At 45.0% G+C, this 23,650-nt stretch overlaps 2 protein-coding genes across 2 annotated transcripts in view; one reads left to right on the top strand and one right to left on the bottom strand.

The window, feature by feature from the left end:
- Window positions 1–856: 856 nt before the first annotated feature.
- Window positions 857–7,534, top strand: LOC139414043 (sorting nexin-4-like). The gene is made up of 14 exons (XM_071161920.1): window positions 857–957; window positions 1,622–1,746; window positions 1,933–2,071; window positions 2,326–2,475; window positions 2,612–2,659; window positions 2,964–3,019; window positions 3,361–3,433; window positions 3,591–3,652; window positions 4,303–4,368; window positions 4,646–4,735; window positions 4,991–5,090; window positions 6,579–6,724; window positions 6,840–6,954; window positions 7,322–7,534. Exons 1-14 carry the CDS (start codon window positions 877–879, stop codon window positions 7,367–7,369), a joined length of 1,299 nt encoding a protein of 432 aa, XP_071018021.1. The 5' UTR covers window positions 857–876; the 3' UTR covers window positions 7,370–7,534.
- An 11,161-nt stretch (window positions 7,535–18,695) lies between these two features.
- LOC139413985 (protein unc-80 homolog) overlaps window positions 18,696–23,650 on the bottom strand; it is a 48,914-nt gene continuing 43,959 nt past the window's right edge. The window contains exons 29-32 of the mRNA XM_071161870.1: window positions 22,848–22,959; window positions 22,484–22,504; window positions 22,050–22,255; window positions 18,696–19,367 (exon numbers count right to left, since the gene is read on the bottom strand). Of these exons, the coding sequence (XP_071017971.1) occupies window positions 18,831–19,367; window positions 22,050–22,255; window positions 22,484–22,504; window positions 22,848–22,959 (876 nt within the window). The 3' untranslated portion in view covers window positions 18,696–18,830. The remainder of the gene's footprint in view (window positions 19,368–22,049; window positions 22,256–22,483; window positions 22,505–22,847; window positions 22,960–23,650) is intronic.

Below are 23,650 nucleotides of genomic sequence, written 5' to 3'. Positions count from 1 at the left end.
AAGCTAAATCCTCCCCTAAACAGGTGTTCTACTCCGCTTGCCAGCACCTCCCCTAAACAGGTGTTCTACTCCGCTAGCCAGCACCTCTCCTAAACAGGTGTTCTACTCCGCTAGCCAGCACCTCTCCTAAACAGGTTTTCTACTCCACTAGCCAGCACCTCCCCTAAACAGGTGTTCTACTCCACTAGCCAGCACCTCTCCTAAACAGGTGTTCTACTCTGCTAGCCAGCACCTCTACTAAACAGGTATTCTACTCTGCTAGCCAGCACCTCTCCTAAACAGGTGTTCTACTCCGCTAGCCAGCACCTCTCCTAAACAGGTGTTCTACTCCGCTAGCCAGCACCTCTACTAAACAGGTATTCTACTCTGCTAGCCAGCACCTCTCCTAAACAGGTGTTCTACTCCGCTAGCCATCACCTCTCCTAAACAGGTGTTCTACTCCGCTAGCCAGCACCTCCCCTAAACAGGTGTTCTACTCTGCTAGCCAGCACCTCTCCTAAACAGGTGTTCTACTCCGCTAGCCAGCACCTCTCCTAAACAGGTGTTCTACTCTGCTAGCCAGCACCTCTCCTAAACAGGTGTTCTACTGTTTATCAGCTCTGCTTCTACATACAGTATGTTGTCTGTATGCTGTTTATCAGCTCTGCTTCTACATACAGTATGTTGTCTGTATATCAGGTTTATCTTCTGCCTGGAAATTCTGTTTATTGTGGCAGCACCATTTCACCAAGTCAAATTCCTTTATATACAAAATGTATTATGCGATTAAAGGTAATTCTGATCTTCTACAGTTTACAGGGCAGGACTCTTATTTTGAAAGATTTAAAATCCCATGAATCGCTTTATCTTGTTTGCATAACACAGCTGGAAAGAAGGATGGCGGATGCTGGAAATAAAGAGTCGATTGGAGGAGATGAATTTACCAACACAGAGTTGGAGAATAACAAGAATAACACGGTAGTAACGCAATAATTTATATGTTTTGTCTGTGTTTGTAAATTGTCTCTTTGCAAACGAACTATTGTCCTATGTCCACGGCAAAGGACTGGATGGATGCATCCAGAAATAGAACAGATGCAGCAGTCGGGACATCAGGCAGGCCACGCGATACATTGTAACTACGCGCTGCTGTTGGCTACAATATAACCTTGTTTGTAACAATATTGCACACGATATGAGTGTTTTAAAGATTGAAAGACCTATCTATCCAAAATAAAACCATATCTGATCTGTGTTACGTGGCCACTAGCTGTTCGGCACGTTATTGGTCCACTCGCAGCATTCAGAGAATGACGTCACGGTATTATGACACATGGACGTCTATAGACGCGTATGTGTTTATTACTAGAATATTTCCAAATAGGTCCAATGATTGGCAGAGGATAGGAACAATCTAAATCTATTGATATTCTGTTCTATTCATATTCAGTCCTCTAGGGCAGAGTTTCCCAAACTCGGTCCAACCAATTCATCATCAATATTTGATTATTTGAATCAGCTGTTAGAGCTAGGGCAAAAACCAAAACGTGCACCCATGTGGGGCCCCAGGACCGAGTTTGGGAAACTGCTCTAACTCTGTTCACTAACCACTGTCTATTTCTCCCATGCACTCTGTGTACAGATGGTGGAGGAAGGATCCACTCTGCTGCGGAGAATGGAGATCAGTGTGGCCGAGGCAGAGAAAAGAACTGGGAAAAATACAGTGAACATGCAAGAGATATTCACAGTGTACCTCATAGAAACTCGGTGAGAGAGTGGGACCCCGTTTGAAAATGAAGCATATGCGAAAAATAACCTTGCTCCCAAATGAAAACATGTTCTCGGTACAATGATGTTCTTGAACCTGGATTTTTCTGAATGTGTAAAATAAGAGGGATTCAGATCCTTCTGGTTAATCTGATCTGACCTAGATGTTGGTGTTTCCTCTTTCAGACCCATAGATGCAATAACAGAAGGCCATAACCCAGCCCCAGACTCTCTCTGGAGGAGATACAGTGAATTTGAGATCCTCCGGAACTATTTGTTAGTCACCTATCCATTTATCGTGGTGCCGCCTTTGCCAGAGAAGAGGGTAAGCTAAATTCAAACCTGATGGCCACATCTATACCTAGTAGTCCCAAGCACCACACTGCAGTGTTTGGGCCTTAATACCCACAGAATTTAATTGAATAGAACACATTATAATATATATATATATATTATTATTATTACACAAAGATATATTATATTATAATATAATATTATATATATATATATATATATATATATATATATATATATATATATATATATCTTTGTGTAATAACCCTCGTCTGATTTCTACAGGCAGAGTTTGTTTGGCACAAGCTGTCTGCAGACAACATGGACCCAGACTTTGTAGAGAGGCGCAGGGTTGGTCTGGAGAACTTTCTACTTCGCGTGGCCTCCCATTCGGTTCTGTCCAATGACAAAATCCTATACCACTTCCTGACTGAGGTACGATAGCCTATCAGCTCACTCCATCACGTTGACGTTGTATTGGAACGTTTTGGAGAGATTCAACATACATTTGTATTTATTTATTTGTCCTCTACTTTTGAAAAAGGTTTAATTGACTCTCCTCCTCTCCCAGGAACACAGGTGGAAGGAGGTGGTGTATGAGACAGGGTTCCAAGCCAAGGTACCTCAGAGGAATTTGTCTATCTTTTACCCCTATATGATCTTTACTCAGTTACTACCACTTATTAAAGGGGTTGTGTCCTTGAGCTGTTCCCGTCTATTGATGTTCTGTATGACATCATGTTCTGTGTGGACCCCAGGAAGAGTAGCTGCTGGATGTGCAACCGCTAACAGGGTTCCTAATGAAATCAAATAAAAACCATATTGAATCTATTTGGATCCACCCAGTGGTACATCCAGTGGTACACCTTGGTTGTGTTTGGTTTATAATCGCATTCTAATTCGATTGTCTTTGTTTTTTCTAGGCAGACTCCAGGATTAAAGCTCTGAGCGCAACTTTCAGGGTGAAGAACCCTGACAAGTAAATTAACCCTTCCCATTTACAACCAGGAGTTGTCAGACACCTAGTGGCATTATACATGTATTACATACATTTGACTTAAAGTGGAGTTAAGTTAAAGTGGTGTAAAGTTAGTCGTGTTAATTTGAAGCTGTGTTAAGTTGAAGTCGAGTAAAGTTGAATTTGTGTAGAAATTATGTTAAGTTGTGTAAAGTGGAAGTCGATTAAAGTGGAAGTCGTGTACATTGGAAGTCGTGTAATGGTGAAGTCGTGTACATTGGAAGTCGTGTAATGGTGAAGTCGTGTAATGGTGAAGTCGTGTAAAGGTATTTTAAGGTTGCCATTTGTCTTCCTCTATCTAGGCGGTTCACAGAGATGAAACACTACAGCGATGAGCTTCAGTCTCTCACCTCCCAGCTGCTCAGAGTCAGAGCAGTAAGTCATATAATAATATACCATTCATCAGATGCTTTAGATCCACAGTCACTCTGCTCCTCTCACTAGTCTAAAGTTATATCTTTGGAACAACATCTTCTTTTATTTAGCGCTCACCTCTTGTTACACATTTAACAACTCACGTTTCATTCTCCAGAGAGTAGCAGACAGGCTCTACGGCGTATACAAAGTCCATGGGAACTACGGAAGAGTATTCAGGTAAGAGCACTAGTCAGCAGGTAGCCTAGCTGTTAAGAGTGTTGGGCCAGCAACCGAGCCGTGTGGATGAAAGATCTGTCGATGTGTCCTTGAGCAAGGCACTTCACCCTAACAATGTTGTATTTAAATATTGAAGAAAGACTGACATGATATTGTTGTGGGACTATCTGACTGATCTGACTGATTGTGTGGTAGTGAGTGGAGGGCCTTAGAGAAGGAGATGGGAGACGGTCTGACTGATCTGACTGATCTGACTGTTTGTGTGGCAATGCCTTAGAGAAGGAGATGGGAGACGGTCTGACTGTTTGTGTGGCAGTGAGTAGAGTACCTTAGAGAAGGAGATGGGAGACGGTCTGACTGATCTGACTGATCTGACTGTTTGTGTGGCTGTGCCTTAGAGAAGGAGATGGGAGACGGTCTGACTGATCTGACTGTTTGTGTGGCAGTGAGTAGAGTACCTTAGAGAAGGAGATGGGAGACGGTCTAACTGATCTGACTGTTTGTGTGGCAGTGAGTAGAGTACCTTAGAGAAGGAGATGGGAGACGGTCTGACTGGTCTGACTGATCTGACTGTTTGTGTGGCAGTGCCTTAGAGAAGGAGATGGGAGACGGTCTGACTGATCTGACTGATCTGACTGTTTGTTTGGCAGTGAGTGGAGTGCGTTAGAGAAGGAGATGGGAGACGGACTACAGAGTGCTGGACACCATATGGATGCGTGAGTACTCTCCATCCGCCAACAACTTTTGTATCTAACCTGTGCTGAGCCTGCTATTCTAATGTAGATTGCACACAACCTGCAATTTAGGAACCACAATGGAAATTAGGGAACACAATGGAAATAATTATATATTTTATAGCTGGCAAATAAAATCAGCCTGGTATTCTAATGCAGAGTGCACACGTCAAACAATTTAGGAACTACAATGAAAATAAGTATATATTTGTTTAACTGGCTAATAAATCAATCAATCAATCTGTGATTTTGTCCACAGCTATGCTGCCTCAGTAGATGATATGTTGGAGGAAGAGGAGCACTACGCAGACCAACTGAAGGAATACCTTTTCTATGCTGAAGCCTTAAGGTTGGTCCTATTGCACATTATGGCTAATCAATCAATGAATCAACCAACCAATGAATCATATCTTGTAAAGGGATTCCAGAACCCTGTCCCCTTAGTCAGGTAAAGAGGGTGATGCACCAAGTAGAAGGTTCTGACAGTGTAAAAATATCTCCTCTAAACGGGCCTGGTACAACTTGTGTCCCAGGAAGTAATGCTGTATGGTGTTGTGACATTGTATGGGCCTCCTGTAAAGCTACTGTTGTCTGTTTCCTACAGGGCTGTGTGTAGGAAACACGAGCTGACCCAGTATGAGCTGGAGACGGCCTCCTCAGACCTCATCTCCAAGAAGCAGCAACGGGAGGAGCTGGCCACTGGGGTATTCAATTCAATACAACTTTATCGATACCCTCAGGGGCAATGAAGAAAGCCATAGGTTTAGGCGTAGGTCTATTTTATCTACTGTTTGTATCCTGGTATAGGAAAACTAGGGGACTCCAACTGAGATGGTGATCTCTTGTAAGAGGCAAGCTCTTGTCTTTCCAATATTGGTACAGTATAGGTCTCAAGAGCGTTGGCAAGGCCCAAGAGGTCTTAGTTTGTCAAGTCCTCTCAGAATCTTTGACCACATGCATTTTTCAAACCCTCCTATATAAGGACATGTAAAGCCCTAGCCTGGTCCCATCTTTGACTTCATGTCTTCTTCACACCCCCCCTATATAAGGACATGCCCCAGGCTCTACTGTAGTCCCAGGCTCTACTGTAGTCCCAGACTCTACTGTTGTCCCAGACTCTACTGTAGTCCCAGGCTCTACTGTAGTCCCAGGCTCTACTCTAGTCCCAGACTCTACTGTAGCCCCAGGCTCTACTCTAGTCCCAGGCTCTACTGTAGTCCCAGGCTCTACTGTAGTCCCAGACTCTACTGTAGTCCCAGGCTCTACTGTAGTCCCAGGCTCTACTGTAGTCCCAGGCTCTACTGTAGTCCCAGGCTCTACTCTAGTCCCAGGCTCTACTGTAGTCCCAGACTCTACTCTAGTCCCAGGCTCTACTGTAGTCCCAGGCTCTACTGTAGTCCCAGACTCTACTCTAGTCCCAGGCTCTACTGTAGTCCCAGACTCTACTCTAGTCCCAGGCTCTACTGTAGTCCCAGGCTCTACTGTAGTCCCAGGCTCTACTGTAGTCCCAGACTCTACTCTAGTCCCAGGCTCTACTGTAGTCCCAGGCTCTACTGTAGTCCCAGACTCTACTCTAGTCCCAGGCTCTACTGTAGTCCCAGGCTCTACTGTAGTCCCAGACTCTACTGTAGTCCCAGGCTCTACTGTAGTCCCAGGCTCTACTGTAGTCCCAGACTCTACTCTAGTCCCAGGCTCTACTGTAGTCCCAGACTCTACTCTAGTTCCAGGCTCTACTGTAGTCCCAGGCTCTACTGTAGTCCCAGACTCTACTCTAGTCCCAGGCTCTACTGTAGTCCCAGACTCTACTGTAGTCCCAGACTCTACTGTAGTCCCAGGCTCTACTGTAGTCCCAGACTCTACTGTAGTCCCAGACTCTACTGTAGTCCCAGACTCTACTGTAGTCCCAGGCTCTACTGTAGTCCCAGACTCTACTGTAGCCAACTCTTCTATTGCATGCCATGCATGTTTGTCATGACAAAAAACACAGAGAGGCCGAAGCATCAACAGACTGGACCACCAGCAGGCCTGGGGTCAATTCCATTTCAATTCAGAAAGTAAATCAAATTCCAATTCCACATTTTCCTCATCGAAAAGCATAGGAGAGAATCTGTCATTTTAGTGTACTTCTTGAACTGACTAGACCACCAGGCTAGTAATGCCCCTCCATTCTCTGTCTGTCTGTCCATCCTCAGATGGTACGGACATTCTCCTTCAAAGGAATGACCAACAAGCTGTTTGGTCAGGAGACACCAGAGCAGAGGGAGGCTAAACTCAGCCTACTAGAGGAGCAGATCGTCCAGGGAGAGGAGACGGTCACAGAGAAAACAGTGGAGTGCGAGTGAGTCCCTCATGTTAAACCATGCAGTAATACCTAGATAGATAGATAGATAGACCACATGCTGAAAACAACTCATTGATAAAGTATGTAATATAATCTGTGGGTGTGTGTGCAGGGAGTACGTGAAGGGTGCGTGGGTGGACATGCAGCGCTTCAAGGAGCAGAAGGACAGGGATCTGAGGGAGGCTCTGATTGGCTACGCCGTCATGCAGATCAGCATGTGTAAGAAGGTGTGTCATACTCAGGTGGAAGTCTGGAAATGCTCCTAGTATCTATGAGGGTTATTTTTATTGGGCACCAAACGGACAAAAACTGACTCAAAGACAGAGGGACTACCTGGACTTGTCCAATAAGAAACTGTAATTTTCGTGTTGCTTTAAATACCACTCTCAGGGTTGTGTTCATTAGGCACAAAACTGAAGAACACCGACTGAAAGAGAGAGGGACTACCTGGACATGTCCAATGAGAGACTTTTGTTTCAAAACGCGTTGCAACGGTGTGCCCTACTGAACACAACCCGCTTGTTAAAGTCAAAGGCCAATGTTGTTAGGACCTAATTCAATTTCTGTGTTTTATGTTCTCCTCTGTCTGTATAGGGCATTCAAGTGTGGACCAATGCTAAGGAATGTTTCCACAAGATGTAAGGGGGTCGGGCCGTGGGTCAGCGACGACGTCTATGGTACGAGTGTACAACAACTTCACCTTTTGACCTTCACATGGAAACAGAACCACTGTTGTCCCGGCAACAAGCCCCAGCTGGCATAAAGTTACAGGGCTGCGTCTCAGTACTCAGTCCAATACTGGCTGCATCTCAGTACTCAGTCCAAAACTGGCTGCATCTCAGTACTCAGTCCAATACTGGCTGCATCTCAGTACTCAGTCCAATACTGGCTGCGTCTCAGTACTCAGTCCAATACTGGCTGCATCTCAGTACTCAGTCCAATACTGGCTGCGTCTCAGTAATCAGTCCAATACTGGCTGCATCTCAGTCCAATACTGGCTGCGTCTCAGTACTCAGTCCAATACTGGCTGCGTCTCAGTACTCAGTCCAATACTGGCTGCGTCTCAGTACTCAGTCCAATACTGGCTACGTATCAGTACTCAGTCCAATACTGGCTGCGTCTCAGTACCCGGTCCAATAATGGCTGCATCTCAGTCCAATACTGGCTGTGTCTCAGTACTCAGTCCAATACTGGCTGCATCTCAGTACTAGGTCCAATACTGGCTGCATCTCAGTACTCAGTCCAATACTGGCTGTGTCTCAGTACTCAGTCCAATACTGGCTGCATCTCAGTACTCAGTCCAATACTGGCTGAGTCTCAGTACTCAGTCCAATACTGGCTGCATCTCAGTACTCAGTCCAATACTGGCTGCATCTCAGTACTCAGTCCAATACTGGCTGCATCTCAGTACTCAGTCCAATACTGGCTGTGTCTCAGTACTCAGTCCAATACTGGCTGCATCTCAGTACTCAGTCCAATACTGGCTGCGTCTCAGTACTCAGTCCAATACTGGCTGTGTCTCAGTACTCAGTCCAATACTGGCTGCATCTCAGTACTCAGTCCAATACTGGCTGCATCTCAGTACTCAGTCCAATACTGGCTGCGTCTCAGTACTCAGTCCAATACTGGCTGCATCTCAGTACTCAGTCCAATACTGGCTGCGTCTCAGTACTCAGTCCAATACTGGCTGCATCTCAGTACTCAGTCCAATACTGGCTGCATCTCAGTACTCAGTCCAATACTGGCTGCATCTCAGTACTCAGTCCAATACTGGCTGTGTCTCAGTACTCAGTCCAATACTGGCTGCGTTTCAGTACTCAGTCCAATACTGGCTGTGTCTCAGTACTCAGTCCAATACTGGCTGCGTCTCAGTACTCAGTCCAATACTGGCTGAGTCTCAGTACTCAGTCCAATACTGGCTGCGTCTCAGTACTCAGTCCAATACTGGCTGAGTCTCAGTACTCAGTCCAATACTGGCTGCGTCTCAGTACTCAGTCCAATACTGGCTGCGCTCCAGATAAAGTGGGGAGGTAAGGAAGCCTTTCAAGACATGAGATGCAGTCCGGGACTATATTTTACACAAACATATCCCCTTGAGTTGGTTTATTAAGACAATGTGTGTGTAGTATCAACAGGATAAAGGTTGTTTATTAAGAGAACGTGTGTGTTGTATCAGCAGGATTAAGGTTGTTTATTAAGACAATGTGTGTGTAGTATCAGCAGGATAAAGGTTGTTTATTAAGAGATTGTGTGTGTAGTATCAGCAGGATAGAGGTTGTTTATTAAGACAACGTGTGTGTAGTATCAGCAGGATAAAGGTTGTTTACTAAGAGAACGTGTGTGTAGTATCAGCAGGATTAAGGTTGTTTATTAAGACAACGTGTGTGTAGTATCAGCAGGATAAAGGTTGTTTACTAAGACAACGTGTGTGTAGTATCAGCAGGATTAAGGTTGTTTATTAAGAGAACGTGTGTGTAGTATCAGCAGGATAAAGGTTGTTTATTAAGACAACGTGTGTGTAGTATCAGCAGGATAAAGGTTGTTTACTAAGACAACGTGTGTGTAGTATCAGCAGGATAAAGGTTGTTTACTAAGACAACGTGTGTGTAGTATCAGCAGGATAAAGGTTGTTTACTAAGACAACGTGTAGTATCAGCAGGATAAAGGTTGTTTACTAAGACAACGTGTAGTATCAGCAGGATAAAGGTTGTTTACTAAGACAACGTGTGTGTAGTATCAGCAGGATTAAGGTTGTTTACTAAGAGAACGTGTGTGTAGTATCAGCAGGATTAAGGTTGTTTACTAAGAGAACGTGTAGTATCAGCAGGATAAAGGTTGTTTACTAAGACAACGTGTGTGTAGTATCAGCAGGATTAAGGTTGTTTACTAAGAGAACGTGTAGTATCAGCAGGATAAAGGGTGTTTATTAAGAGAACGTGTAGTATCAGCAGGATAAAGGTTGTTTACTAAGACAACGTGTGTGTAGTATCAGCAGGATTAAGGTTGTTTACTAAGAGAACGTGTAGTATCAGCAGGATAAAGGGTGTATGGTGAGAGAACGTGTAGTATCAGCAGGATTAAGGTTGTTTACTAAGAGAACGTGTAGTATCAGCAGGATAAAGGGTGTTTACTAAGAGAACGTGTGTGTAGTATCAGCAGGATAAAGGGTGTATGGTGAGAGTGTAGCACATGGGGGATGTGGGAAACTTACTCCTCAGCCTGAAGTGTCCCCACTTGTGCAGCCGAGTTGTTAACGCTTCAATGGGCCGACTGGTAAGACGTTTCGGGAGGGCGGTCACGTGTGCTAGCCAAGCAGATGTCCTGGGTTCGAGCGTCCGTGTGAGCCCGATCAGGAGGAAGCGGTACTCGCTAAGTAAGCAGCGTGACGTCAGTTATCAGTATGCTGCTGTTACCTTGGTTTACCTCTATGAACTGAACTGGAATAGAAACTGAATCAACTGTCAAAGGACTTCTGGCCTTTTCTCTGCTTAAAGCACATGATATCATAATGTCTGGTATGTGAATATTGAATAAGATATTATTTCAGAAAATGTCAAGGTACAGGTATATAAGAATATTATATACTTTGATGTGTCCATCTATTTAAATATATTAACAACAGTGAACACTAACCTGGTGTTTGTTGGTTGAAGCCAAAATATGAACTTACTAAACATCCTATTTCTACATTGTGACTCGCAGTAATAATGTGATTTAAGGTCAGATTTGATCGTGTACATTCTTATCCAAGTTGAACTGAGATAACAGTCATACTGCATTGTATATTCAGCTTTATGGTTTTAATAAAAATATTGTCTTCTACCATATTCCTACAGCTACGGTTCCTCAGGCTACCACACATTTTCTGTTGGTCCAGTATGATGTTGTGAGGGTATATGGAGACAGTAGGTTGAGGTAAACCCACTATGATGGTATATGGAGACAGTAGTTTGAGGTATACCCACTATGATGGTATATAGAGACAGCAGGTTGAGGTTGACCCATTATGATGGTATATGGAGATAGTAGGTTGAGGTATACCCACTATGAGGGTATATGGAGATAGTAGGTTGAGGTATACCCACTATGAGGGTATATGGAGACAGTAGGTTGAGGTAAACCCACTATGATGGTATATGGAGACAGTAGGTTGAGGTAAACCCACTATGATGGTATATGGAGACAGTAGTTTGAGGTATACCCACTATGATGGTATATAGAGACAGCAGGTTGAGGTTGACCCATTATGATGGTATATGGAGATAGTAGGTTGAGGTATACCCACTATTAGGGTATATGGAGACAGTAGGTTGAGGTAAACCCACTATGAGGGTATATGGAGATAGTAGGTTGAGGTAAACCCACTATGATGGCATATGGAGACAGTAGTTTGAGGTATACCCACTATGATGGTATATAGAGACAGCAGGTTGAGGTTGACCCATTATGATGGTATATGGAGATAGTAGGTTGAGGTATACCCACTATGAGGGTATATGGAGACAGTAGTTTGAGGTATACCCACTATGATGGTATATAGAGACAGCAGGTTGAGGTTGACCCATTATGATGGTATATGGAGATAGTAGGTTGAGGTAAACCCACTATGATGGTATATGGAGACAGTAGTTTGAGGTATACCCACTATGATGGTATATAGAGACAGCAGGTTGAGGTTGACCCATTATGATGGTATATGGAGATAGTAGGTTGAGGTATACCCACTATGAGGGTATATGGAGACAGTAGGTTGAGGTAAACCCACTATGAGGGTATATGGAGATAGTAGGTTGAGGTAAACCCACTATGATGGCATATGGAGACAGTAGTTTGAGGTATACCCACTATGATGGTATATAGAGACAGCAGGTTGAGGTTGACCCATTATGATGGTATATGGAGATAGTAGGTTGAGGTATACCCACTATGAGGGTATATGGAGACAGTAGGTTGAGGTAAACCCACTATGATGGTATATAGAGACAGCAGGTTGAGGTTGACCCATTATGATGGTATATGGAGATAGTAGGTTGAGGTATACCCACTATGAGGGTATATGGAGACAGTAGGTTGAGGTAAACCCACTATGATGGTATATAGAGACAGCAGGTTGAGGTTGACCCATTATGATGGTATATGGAGATAGTAGGTTGAGGTATACCCACTATGAGGGTATATGGAGACAGTAGGTTGAGGTAAACCCACTATGAGGGTATATGGAGACAGTAGGTTGAGGTAAACCCAATATGAGGGTATATGTAGACAGTAGGTTGAGGTAAACCCACTATGAGGGTATATGGAGATAGTAGGTTGAGGTAAACCCACTATGAGGGTATATGGAGATAGTAGGTTGAGGTAAACCCAATATGAGGGTATATGTAGACAGTAGGTTGAGGTAAACCCACTATGAGGGTATATGTAGACAGCAGGTTGAGGGCTGTTATGAAACCAGTTAGCCAGACTACTGAAAAGCCCACACTCGCTTTGTTAGGGCCCTGGGCTGTTCAACTCTTTGTTTAGGGCCCTGGGCTGTTCAACTCTTTGTTTAGGGCCCTGGGCTGTTCAATTCTTTGTTTAGGGCCCTGGGCTGTTCAATTCTTTGTTTAGGGCCCTGGGCTGTTCAACTCTTTGTTTAGGGCCCTGGGCTGTTCAACTCTTTGTTAGGGCCCTGGGCTGTTCAACTCTTTGTTAGGGCCCTGGGCTGTTCAACTCTTTGTTTAGGGCCCTGGGTTGTTCAACTCTTTGTTTAGGGACCTGGGCTGTTCAACTCTGGTCCTGGAGGGCCGAAACACTTCTGGTTTTCATGCTTTCCTTCTAATCAGCGACTGTTTCAGACCTGGGACATCAGTTGCAGGAGCGGACTGGCCATCTGGCATTTCAGACAAATGCCATATGGGTTGGTCCATTTTTAGCCCAGTGAGCCTGTCTAACCTTTTTTTTCCGTAAAATGATCATTATTTGGTTAATAATGGGGGCATCAAGGCTAAAAAGAGAGTCGGTGTGCTGGTATCGAGGAAAAAAATGGTGTTACAAATGTCAGAGACAATGTCTGGTCCCAGTCCGCCCCTAACCAGGTGAGTGTAATTCATTACCAGGTGGAAACAAAAACAAGTGTTTGGGACCTCCAGGACCAGAGTTGAAGAGCCCTCTAGGGTCTACAGTATATACAGTATAACCTGATAGTGTTTGAAGAAGACGTGAGTAAGAGTTGAGAGTTAGTGGACAGGTATGGTCTGTGTACCTCAACACAGGAAGCTTATCAGATATGGTGGAAAAAATGGTCACAGTTCCAGTCTGCTTAAGGGGTGGCTCTCCCATAGGCACCAATGCATTAGCAGCTGGGTCTGGTCTGCTTAAGGGGTGGCTCTCCCATAGGCACCAATGCATTAGCAGCTGGGTCTGGTCTGCTTAGTTCACTGACTGTATATGAGCTTACCTTCTCCAGCTTCTGACCTGACCGACACTGTTGAAGTCTTTAACCAAAGAGAGCCAGGCCCTTCCTTTAATCAACTCCAAACAGGAAATTGGTTCAGAGTATCCTTTCTACTGCCATCTGTGGGTGATTGTGTGGTAGTTTTATGTGAACCACAGTAAATGCCCTCTAAACTGACATTTAGTTGGCAGTTAGTGACAGTTCAAGATATTACAAGAGGAAACAATTAGGGAGGGAAAATAAATAACATTGTATACAACAATATCCATTTATTCTTTAAATATCTCATAAATACTTTGATATAGCTATATTTTAGAATAGATTGAGAACACAGGACAAGACAATAATTTGAAATAAATATCTTAAGTATATAATAGGATATATTTCAGAGTCACACAGAGGAAAAAATACATGTCGATGGAACCATGACTGAATATGAACAACTGCTGATGTTAATATATATTTGGAGAAATAAAATATCAAAATATAATATATGTATCTAGGCCATAATGTGTCACTTCCACTTTCCACCTGAGGAGTCTGGTGGGAGGAGCTATAGGAGGGCAGGCTTCCATTCCAGCCATTACAATGAGCCTGTCTTCCTATAGCTCCTCCCACCAGCCTCCACTGCTAACCACCCCTGGGGGCCCCTGCATTTGACACACACACTTCTGAATATCTCACAGCTCCACCATACAGCATTTTATCTTTATTTAACTAGGCAAGTCAGTTAAGAACAAATTCTTATTTTCAATGACGGCCTGGGAACAGTGGGTTAACTGCCTGTTCAGGGGCAGAACAACAGATTTTTACCTTGTCAGCTTTTTCTTGTCCAACGCTCTAACCACTAGGCTACCTGCCGCCCCTAGCATGTGGACTTTGAGGTAAACTTCCTAGTTAATGGAAAGGTTATTCCCAGAGCCAGAACAACACAGATCCAGCTATCCTCCATAACATGTAAGAAATAGAACTAAACTAAACAAACTAGAAACATATTTCATTGCGACGAACATCATCAATTAACAAATTGTCCACAGAATGTTACGCACGCGTTAGCTATGAGTTGGCAATCATCTAAAAATATCATTTTCTGATTATGTTTAAAGCAATACAGTGTGCTTACCGGTACTACACATTGTAATTGACAATGAAATAGAACTCAGGTCTCCAGATTCTGGTAACTTTCCTCAAACTCCTGATATACTAGTTGGAAGAGTCAAGGAATCAGAAAGTAATAGACAAGAACTCCGGAATCCTCCAACCAAGATTTCTGGAAAACCTGGTTATTTTTGAAAAGTTCGACATTTTGCAATCCTAAATAGATCGCTCACCCAAAACAGTTCCAGTTTGAAGTAGAGCACTTCAACAGTGCATTACATGGGACAAACTGCAGAATGCAGATGACTTTGGAATGTATGGCACGTTTGATGAATAAGTCTCCATGCCAACCTCCCAGAAAGCATCTTCACAAGGACAGCTCAGCAGCAGAGAGCATTGGCACTACACACACGGACAGACACTGACCGTTAGCACTGACAAGACAACACATGTCCACAGGGACACCAGAATATGTCGCCTACAGAATAATTGGCTTATACAGTATAATAGACTTTTGTACTATCCCCCGTGGGTTCTAGAATGAACTATAGTGATACTATCATTGAAATAGAATCCCCTCTAACGATATGGGCACTATAGATCTGTTAACCCCTCTAACGATATGGGCACTATAGATCTGATAACCCCTCTAACGATATGGGCACTATAGATCTGTTAACCCCTCTAACGATATGGGCACTATAGATCTGTTAACCCCTCTAACGATATGGGCACTATAGATCTGATAACCAGCCTCTGTGGGAACTACACAGCAGTACATTTAGATCACACACAGAAGCAGACAGCTATGAGACCGACTCACAGTGCAATAGTCATGTGCATTATGGCACCTATTCATATCACTACTAACGCTTCTGCACTGATGCCGTCAAACACGGGGAAATGGTAGAAGATATTCAGGAAAAGCCCAGTTCTTCCTTTCACTGAGTGTACAAACCATTAGGAACACCTGCTCTGACCAGGTGAATCCAGGTGAAAGCTATGATCCCTCATAAATCCACTTCAGTCAGTGTAAATGAAGGGGAGGAGACAGGTTAAAGAATGATTTTTAAGCCTTGAGACAATTGAGACACAGATTGTGTGTGTGTGCCATTCAGAGGGTAAATAGGCAAGACTAATGATTTAAGTGCCTTTCAAGGGGATATGGTATTAGGTGCCAGGCGTACTGGTTTGTGTCAAGAACTGCAATGTTTCTGGGTTTTTCACGCCCAACAGTTTCCCATGTGTATCAAGAATGGTACATCACCCAAAGGACATCCAGCCAACTTGACACAACTGTGGGAAGCATTGGAGTCAACATGGGCCAGCATCCCTGTGGAACGCTTTCCACATCTTTCAGTGTCCGTGCCTCGACCAATTGAAGCTGTTTTGAGGGGGAAAAGGGTGTGCAACTCAATATTAGGAAGTTGTTCCTAATGTAGTTATAAACTAAACTGTGTAAAAAGCATCCTCTTTTCACTGATCTGGTGCAAAACCAACATTAACCAGAAGATGGTAGACTGCAGCACACCCATCTCAGGTTTGGACTGTACCAAGCCCCATGGCACATAAGGGGACCTCAGTCAGGGAACAGACCATTATCAAGGAGCTGGAGGGGTCCTCCCAGTTCTCTAGTTTAAGGCAAGTTGAACAAGGAGGTATCCTGCTACAACTCAGAATCAGGGATCTTGTTGCCATAATGTTTTGAGTACTAGAAACCTTTCTTCAAGACATTGAAAACACAACGATAAAAAGCATCATTATAAACTCTCTGACATTACTGGGACATACTAATAATACCACGGTGCCCATAACCAGTTACCTATTCTTTATGCATGATGCTTTCAGTACAACAGAAGGTCAGTATTACTTTGGAGGCTATTCAAAACAGAACCTGGATTTGGTTACACATAAAACAACATCCATCCACTGGGCCAAAACTGGTTGTATCAACATTGTTTCCACGTCATTTCAACCAAAATAATCACCGTGATGACGTTGAATCAACTTATTTTTACCCAACTTTTAACCGTTGAAGTGACGTATGTGCCCAGTGAGCTGTTAGTTGTGGTATGGTATGATAGTTTTACATTCATCATACTAAAACAAGACCTTTACCCTCGAAGGGGCGAAACCTAACTTTGACAAAATGTCCACTTAGTTTCCCATTGACATGAATGCACGACTAAGGGCTGGACTCAATCCGTATCGCAGAAGTTCTGTGTTGTAGCCTGTTTGACATTTAAATGCAAAGGCTTCCCGCGTTAGTTGAGACTGCATTCACAGCATGTCGGCTCAATCTGAAATTACCTTCACATTTCAATGCTACAATGCTGAACCTCAGCTATATGGAGACCCTAATTTTACTTCAGTTGATGTTAGGATTGTCTTCCAAGTATGACCTGCCCCACTTATAGCGCTTTGGACTCTGCTCATCTAACAGACTCAACCTCCATAAAGAGCCTCTTCTCATCTAAGAGACTCAACCTCCATAAAGAGCCTCTTCCCATCTAACAGACTCAACCTCCATAAAGAGCCTCTTCTCATCTAAGAGACTCAACCTCCATAAAGAGCCTCTTCCCATCTAACAGACTCAACCTCCATAAAGAGCCTCTTCTCATCTAACAGACTCAACCTCCATAAAGAGCCTCTTCTCATCTAAGAGACTCAACCTCCATAAAGAGCCTCTTCTCATCTGACAGACTCAACCTCCATAAAGAACCTCTTCTCATCTAACAGACTCAACCTCCATAAAGAGCCTCTTCTCATCTAACAGACTCAACCTCATAAAGAGCCTCTCCATAAAGAATAGAGCCTCTTCTCATCTAAGAGACTCAACCTCCATAAAGAACCTCTTCTCATCTAACAGACTCAACCTCCATAAAGAACCTCTTCTCATCTAACAGACTCAACTTCCACAGGAAAATAACAACCACCCAGTGTGTCAATTGTCAATAAATTAAACCTAGAAACCCCAAGAGGATAAATATTTTATAAATAATTATGTCAATCTATCCATCTATTAATAAATAAACATTCTGGTTTTCCCCCCTTTTTTTCGCCAAAAAAAGGCAAAGGTTGAGTCATGCGTCCTCTGAAACAAACAGCCAAACCACGCTCCTTAACACCCACCCACTTAACCCGGAGGCCAGATGCACCAATGTGTCAGAGGAAACACCGTTTAACTGACTTCTAATGTCAGCCTGCAGGTGCCCGGCCCGCCACAAGGAGTCACTAGAGCACAATGAGCCAAGTAAAGCCCCCCCGGCCAAATCCTCCCATAACCCAGACCACGCTGGGCACCGCCCTATGGGACTCCTGGTCACGGCCGGTTGTGACACAGCCTGGGATCGAACCCGGGTCTGTAGTGACACCTCACTGCGATGCAGTGCCCTAGACCGCAGTGTGGCCACCTGGGAGGCCACTAATATATTATCCTAATGACAAACATACTATGCCTCTCTGCAATACTTTGACAATTATATATATTAAATCTTTCTTTAAAATAGTCTTCAGGACTAAATATAATACATTTCATAATATTATATAATATCATAGCTAATATACATTTCATTTCTCTAGTCAACAGTTTACCCTTCAGCAGCTTCACTGTAAACAGTTCTTGGGAGGTGACAAGGTCAACCAAAAGGTAAACAGATGTCTGTTTGTAGCAGCCAATGGCTGGAAACACTCTCCCTTCTCTTTTCAATAGACCACAACAAATAGAATGTGATCTACCTAGCAACAGTAACAGTCCCACTTGATCACCTGTTGGGACTCCATGGATGAATCCACCCTGACGTGTGAAGAAGGCATGTTGATTCTGCATTTGATTTGAATACTTTGGTATGAGATGGGTTAAAATGTCAGAGGTGAGGATGTACTGTCACTGGTACTGTAGACATAGTGAAGTATGGATTTCATCTTGGAGCTCTAACAGGACAGAAGAGAGTAGAGAGAGAAGGGGAGAGAGGGGCAGGGGAGTGGGCAAGAGGAGAACACTTAACAGGTATTGGTCCTTGGCCCTGTTCTAATACTCTAAAGATGCATCTTTCCTCCCTTTTCTTGAGGTAATCACTAATCTAACGTGATTGGATAGGTGAGAGCAAGGATTCTACTGCACTGACTTCACCAGTCATTTTATGTCAGATCAGATCAAGGAAGGGAGGATGCATTTTTATTTTCAGAGTATTCCAACAGGTTCCTCATTTTTCAAGCGCCCTCTGACCTCCGTTAGCTAGAAGGGTTATCAGGCAGCTCAATGTCTAAACACAGACTCCAAAGATATAGAAGGGGACCGACATAGAGAAGCTACCCTGCCAGGGTCATAACTAGGGCCAGGAGTTTCCCCAGCCGGACCATGTGATTTAACCTAAAGGGTCAAAACTCCGGGCCCTAGTTATAGCCTACGTCTGTAGTTTAGAGCCTTGTAACTAGGGCCAGGACTTTTTCCTAGTGCGGTCACGCAAGTTCAGTCAGGGAAAAACTCCTGGCCCTAGTTATAACGTTACGTTACGAGTTTTGTTACAGAAATGTTAACAAAACGTTACTGAAACGTTACAGGGACGCTTCTCAGACGTGGGACTCATCCAGGTCCAGGTCGACTGGGGAGATGGGGAGGGGGGAGCGGCGGGGGGGCAGGGCGGGGGAGTGGTGTGGGGCCAGGGCGGGCAAGCGGCGGGGGGAGAGCAGGGGGGCGAGCAGGGGGTTCTCTGTGCCCCCATTGTCCTCTGAAATGTGGAGGAGGGTGTCTGCGTTCCTCCCCAGCAGGGCAGTCGTGTCCTCGTCCTCGGGGCTCTCGGGGGTCTGATGGGAGGACGGACCAGGATGGAAGAGGTGGGTGGGGGGAGCGGGGGGTCGGATCCCCAGGATCGGCAGAGGAGGGAGGGGAGAACAGGTGCGAGAGATGGGGAGAGGTGGAGGAGGGAGAGGAGAGCAGGAGGAGGGTGGGGTGGGGGTGGAGGCGCGGGAGATGGGGATAGGTGGAGGAGGGAGAGGAGAGCAGGAGGAGGGTGGGGTGGGGGTGGAGGCGCGGGAGATGGAGGGCCGAGGAGAGAGGCTGCTGCGGAGGCCCCACTGTTCTCGTTTCTCCTTGCTCTCCATCGATAACTAGAACCAGGAAACAAGTGGGAGAAGAGTGATATTTCAAAGACTTACTTAGTCCATGCTGTTAAATATAGAGAACTCACATTCATTCCCATCTCTCTCTGTCTCTTCTGGAATGAGCGATGACTTAAATGAATAATCCTCTCAAAACCACGAATTAATATGATTTATAGGGTTAAACACTAATATGGGATCAAAACATTTTGAGTGAAGAAATGTGTAATTTTGTCGTTATAATAAAGTTGGTAGCAACATGTGAAAATTGTTGTGGAAATCTTGCACCTCAAGCCGACTAGAAAACCTATAGCGCAATGATCTCTCGCTGGGCTTTTTTACAGTCTATGCTAGGTAGCTAGCTAGCAAACGTAGCTACACACAGTAATACCAAAGTAATTGTCAGTGTGTGAAGTAGCTAGCTAGTTGAAAAAGTATATAATCTCACCATGTCCAACCCATGCATTATATTTATATGCTTTCACCTGCAGATTGTCTACCTCGAGGAGTGGAGGGTCTTAAATTGCTATGGCTACGGCCCTTTCCCATGCTTTCCCACCAGGGCAGAACAAATGCCCCCTCTCATTGAAGCCACGGAAGTTCAAGGTACTGTTAGCAGAAAACAGGATCCCCCATTATAATGAATGGAAAAATTGCGATCTTCGTGGTCAATCTTCATGTAAATAAAAAATGGTTTAGAAGACAGTCATGGTACCAATAATGTATGTGCTCTAACCGATTCTTTCAAAATCGCACATAGAAGAAGTTCTAAGGATAATTGAGTTGCTCATGGCAGCATGCCCTGTTCGACCTTCTACTGGAGTTCATCAATGAGAGTGGGCAGCACTGAGTTAACTTATCACTTCCTGGAGTAGCATGTTGTCTCCATGAGAAGCCATGTTAAAGGTCCATTGCAGCCCTTTTTATCTCAATATCAAATCATTTCTGGGTAAAAATTAAGAACCTTGCTGTGAATGTTTTCAATTAAAATGGTCAAAACGTAACAAAAATAGCTTCTCAGCAAAGAGACATTTCTAGAGCAAGAATTTTGCTAGGACTGCCTGGGAGCGGTCTGAGTGGGGAGGGGAAAACTGAAAACTAGCTGTTATTGGTTTGGAACTCTTTCTTATTGTTGTCAACAGGCAGGCCAAAACTCCATCCCACCAAAACAGGAAGACATTTCAGGTGGTCTTTACAAACAGCTCTTACAGTAAAGGGGCAATAACACAATTTTCACAGTATTATTACAACCTCAGTGTGGAAATAGATATAAAACACATTTTTGAATGTACTGGGCCTCTAACCAACTTCATTTGGCTTCAATGCGCTATTGAGTCTTCACATAGAAATGAATGGTGTGACGTGATCAATGGCGGTGTCTTTTCAAATACCCTTCATTATTTACCACAGACACAGGCCAGGGCGAGGAGGGAGAGGAGAAACGGGCGTTGTCTTTTCATATACCCTTCATTATTTACCACAGACACAGGCCAGGGCGAGGAGGGAGAGGAGAAACGGGCGTTGTCTTTTCATATACCCTTCATTATTTACCACAGAGACAGACACAGGCCAGGGCGAGGAGGGAGAGGAGAAACGGGCGTTGTCTTTTCATATACCCTTCATTATTTACCACAGACACAGGCCAGGGCGAGCAGGAAGAGGAGAAACGGGCGTTGTCTTTTCATATACCCTTCATTATTTACCACAGACACAGGCCAGGGTGAGGAGGGAGAGGAGAAACGGGCGTTGTCTTTTCATATACCCTTCATTATTTACCACAGAAACAGACACAGGCCAGGGCGAGGAGGGAGAGGAGAAACGGGCGTTGTCTTTTCATATACCCTTCATTATTTACCACAGAGACAGACACAGGCCAGGGCGAGGAGGGAGAGGAGAAACGGGCGTTGTCTTTTCATATACCCTTCATTATTTACCACAGAAACAGACACAGGCCAGGGTGAGGAGGGAGAGGAGAAACGGGCGTTGTCTTTTCATATACCCTTCATTATTTACCACAGAAACAGACACAGGCCAGGGCGAGGAGGGAGAGGAGAAACGGGCGTTGTCTTTTCATATACCCTTCATTATTTACCACAGAAACAGACACAGGCCAGGGTGAGGAGGGAGAGGAGAAACGGGCGTTGTCTTTTCATATACCCTTCATTATTTACCACAGACACAGGCCAGGAGGGAGAGGAGAAACGGGCGTTGTCTTTTCATATACCCTTCATTATTTACCACAGACACAGGCCAGGGCGAGGAGGAAGAGGAGAAACGGGCGTTGTCTTTTCATATACCCTTCACTAGTGCAGCTAGTTGTTTTAAAAACGTTATGAAATCTGATATTCCTTATCCCCAGTGACGAGAACCTTATCGTGATGACGCATTACAACATGATTTCCTGATTTCAAATCAAATTAAATACAATTTACCAGACAAACCACATAGAAGTTAAATAATCAACTAGTTATTTTACCCACTTATAGAGCACCACAATGAGAGGAGTTTCATGAGTTTCATGTCTGGAGTGGATTATCACTTTATGGCTAATTTAACCCTAAGAAAGTTCAAAATGCAAGCTATGCAAAATGGCCGTTCTGCGTACCTTCTTACCAAGTAAACATGATACAAACTACAGAAACCTGTGAGAATCAACAATGTCATAAAATATCCTTACTCCCCCAGTCGTACCTGTTTCTTGGCAGGGCTGTGGAGGTCAGCTTTGACGGTGGCCGAGGATGAGGCCCCAGGGGCAGCAGGGGGAGCGATCGGAGGGGCCGGGCTGGACTTCCTGCCCTCTGGGTGCGCATTGGCGCCACCGGGGTCGGGGGACTTTGCCTGAGCCTGCTGGCCCTCTGTGAAGGTGACCACCCTTTTCTGGTCCCATCCGTGGGTTGCTGAGGAGACATCACAGTCATCACATACACAGTCCATCACAGCGCCACCTTGGGGACTAGCGGACACATGACCACTACCAGGGGTGAGGGAGAGGAGTGGAGGGGGCGGGAGCGGGAGCGAGGGGGGGATGCAAGACAGACATGCAGAGCAACGTATCAGGTGAGATGTTTCAGAGAGAGGGCGTTGTTACGTTGCAAGAGGAGAGGGGGGAAGTATAGGTGTCTCACCTTCGCAGTCCAATAAAGTTTCTTTATTTCGAATCGAAACAAAGGCATAAACAGAACACAGAATGAACAGAGTCAGTTATTGGGGTCGGAGGTGACAGGGGATAAAGATACATTGGAACAGAGACAACGGTTGTGAATGAGGAGGATCGGTACATGTCAGTTCAAGTCAACACAGTTGGAGGAGTCAGATTGTCAGAGATGCGTTCATGAGCAAATACTGAGTATTAATAGTTAATATCCCAAGGTCTGAATGTGAACTGCAGTGTGCTTGATCTGAAGTGTAGGGCAAGTTTGCTATTGTTACACAATCTCTCTCACACAACAGACACACACACACACACACAACAGACACACACACAGTTACCCAGAGGTTTGTTCTTGGGCTGGATGCTCCTGCGGGTGGCGGAGAGTCGGGCTCCAGAGCGACCTGGTCCTCGCGCCTCACTCTTCGGAAGAGACAGCAGGGGGCGTCGCAACTGCATTGAAATATCAATCAACCCAATCCACATATCATTTCCACTGTGAATGTCATTGGGGATAGCCTCTTCATCATTATCCACAATTAGGGACATCGTTTTCCCTGACCATGTGACAAGACCAGGGCTGCGTTCAGTACGCAGAAAATGTAGTGGAACATTCAATGAAGCGGAAACAGTGCTGTACTGAACGACCTGGGAAACGGGGAGGGGTTGTGTGTTCAAAATGCACTGCTGCCCTTTAAATACTTCACTCATTGCTTCAGCCGCACCCCGATACACCCCACCACAACCCGATACACCCCACCACAACCCGATACACCCCACCGCATCCCGATACAACCCGCCGCACCCCGATACACCCCACCGCACCCCGATACCCCCCACCACAACCCGATACACCCCACCACACCCCGATACACCCCACCACACCCCGATACACCCCACCACAACCCGATACACCCCACCACATCCCGATACACCCGCCGCACCCCGATACACCCCACCGCACCCCGATACACCCCACCGCATCCCGATACACCCCACCGCACCCCGATACACCCCACTGCACCCCGATACACCCCACCGAACCCCGATACACCCGCCGCACCCCGATACACCCCACTGCACCCCGATACACCCACCGCACCTCGATACACCCACCGCACCCCGATACACCCCGCCACACCCC

This window comes from Oncorhynchus clarkii, chromosome 7 (assembly GCF_045791955.1).
Source record: "Oncorhynchus clarkii lewisi isolate Uvic-CL-2024 chromosome 7, UVic_Ocla_1.0, whole genome shotgun sequence".
In the NCBI taxonomy this organism is placed as follows: domain Eukaryota; kingdom Metazoa; phylum Chordata; class Actinopteri; order Salmoniformes; family Salmonidae; genus Oncorhynchus; species Oncorhynchus clarkii.
Note: the sequence above shows the minus strand (reverse complement) of the source record. Positions and strands in the feature narration are given on the sequence as shown.

What these genes read in the sequence shown, in the direction of transcription:
- LOC139414043 (XM_071161920.1), top strand. Translation starts at nt 877, where the DNA reads ATGGCGGATGCTGGAAATAAAGAGTCGATTGGAGGAGATGAATTTACC. An exon ending in GTGTACCTCATAGAAACTCG is followed by an intron (nt 1,747 to 1,932) that starts GTGAGAGAGTGG and finishes TTCCTCTTTCAG; the next exon opens with ACCCATAGATGCAATAACAG. An exon ending in CGCCTTTGCCAGAGAAGAGG is followed by an intron (nt 2,072 to 2,325) that starts GTAAGCTAAATT and finishes TGATTTCTACAG; the next exon opens with GCAGAGTTTGTTTGGCACAA.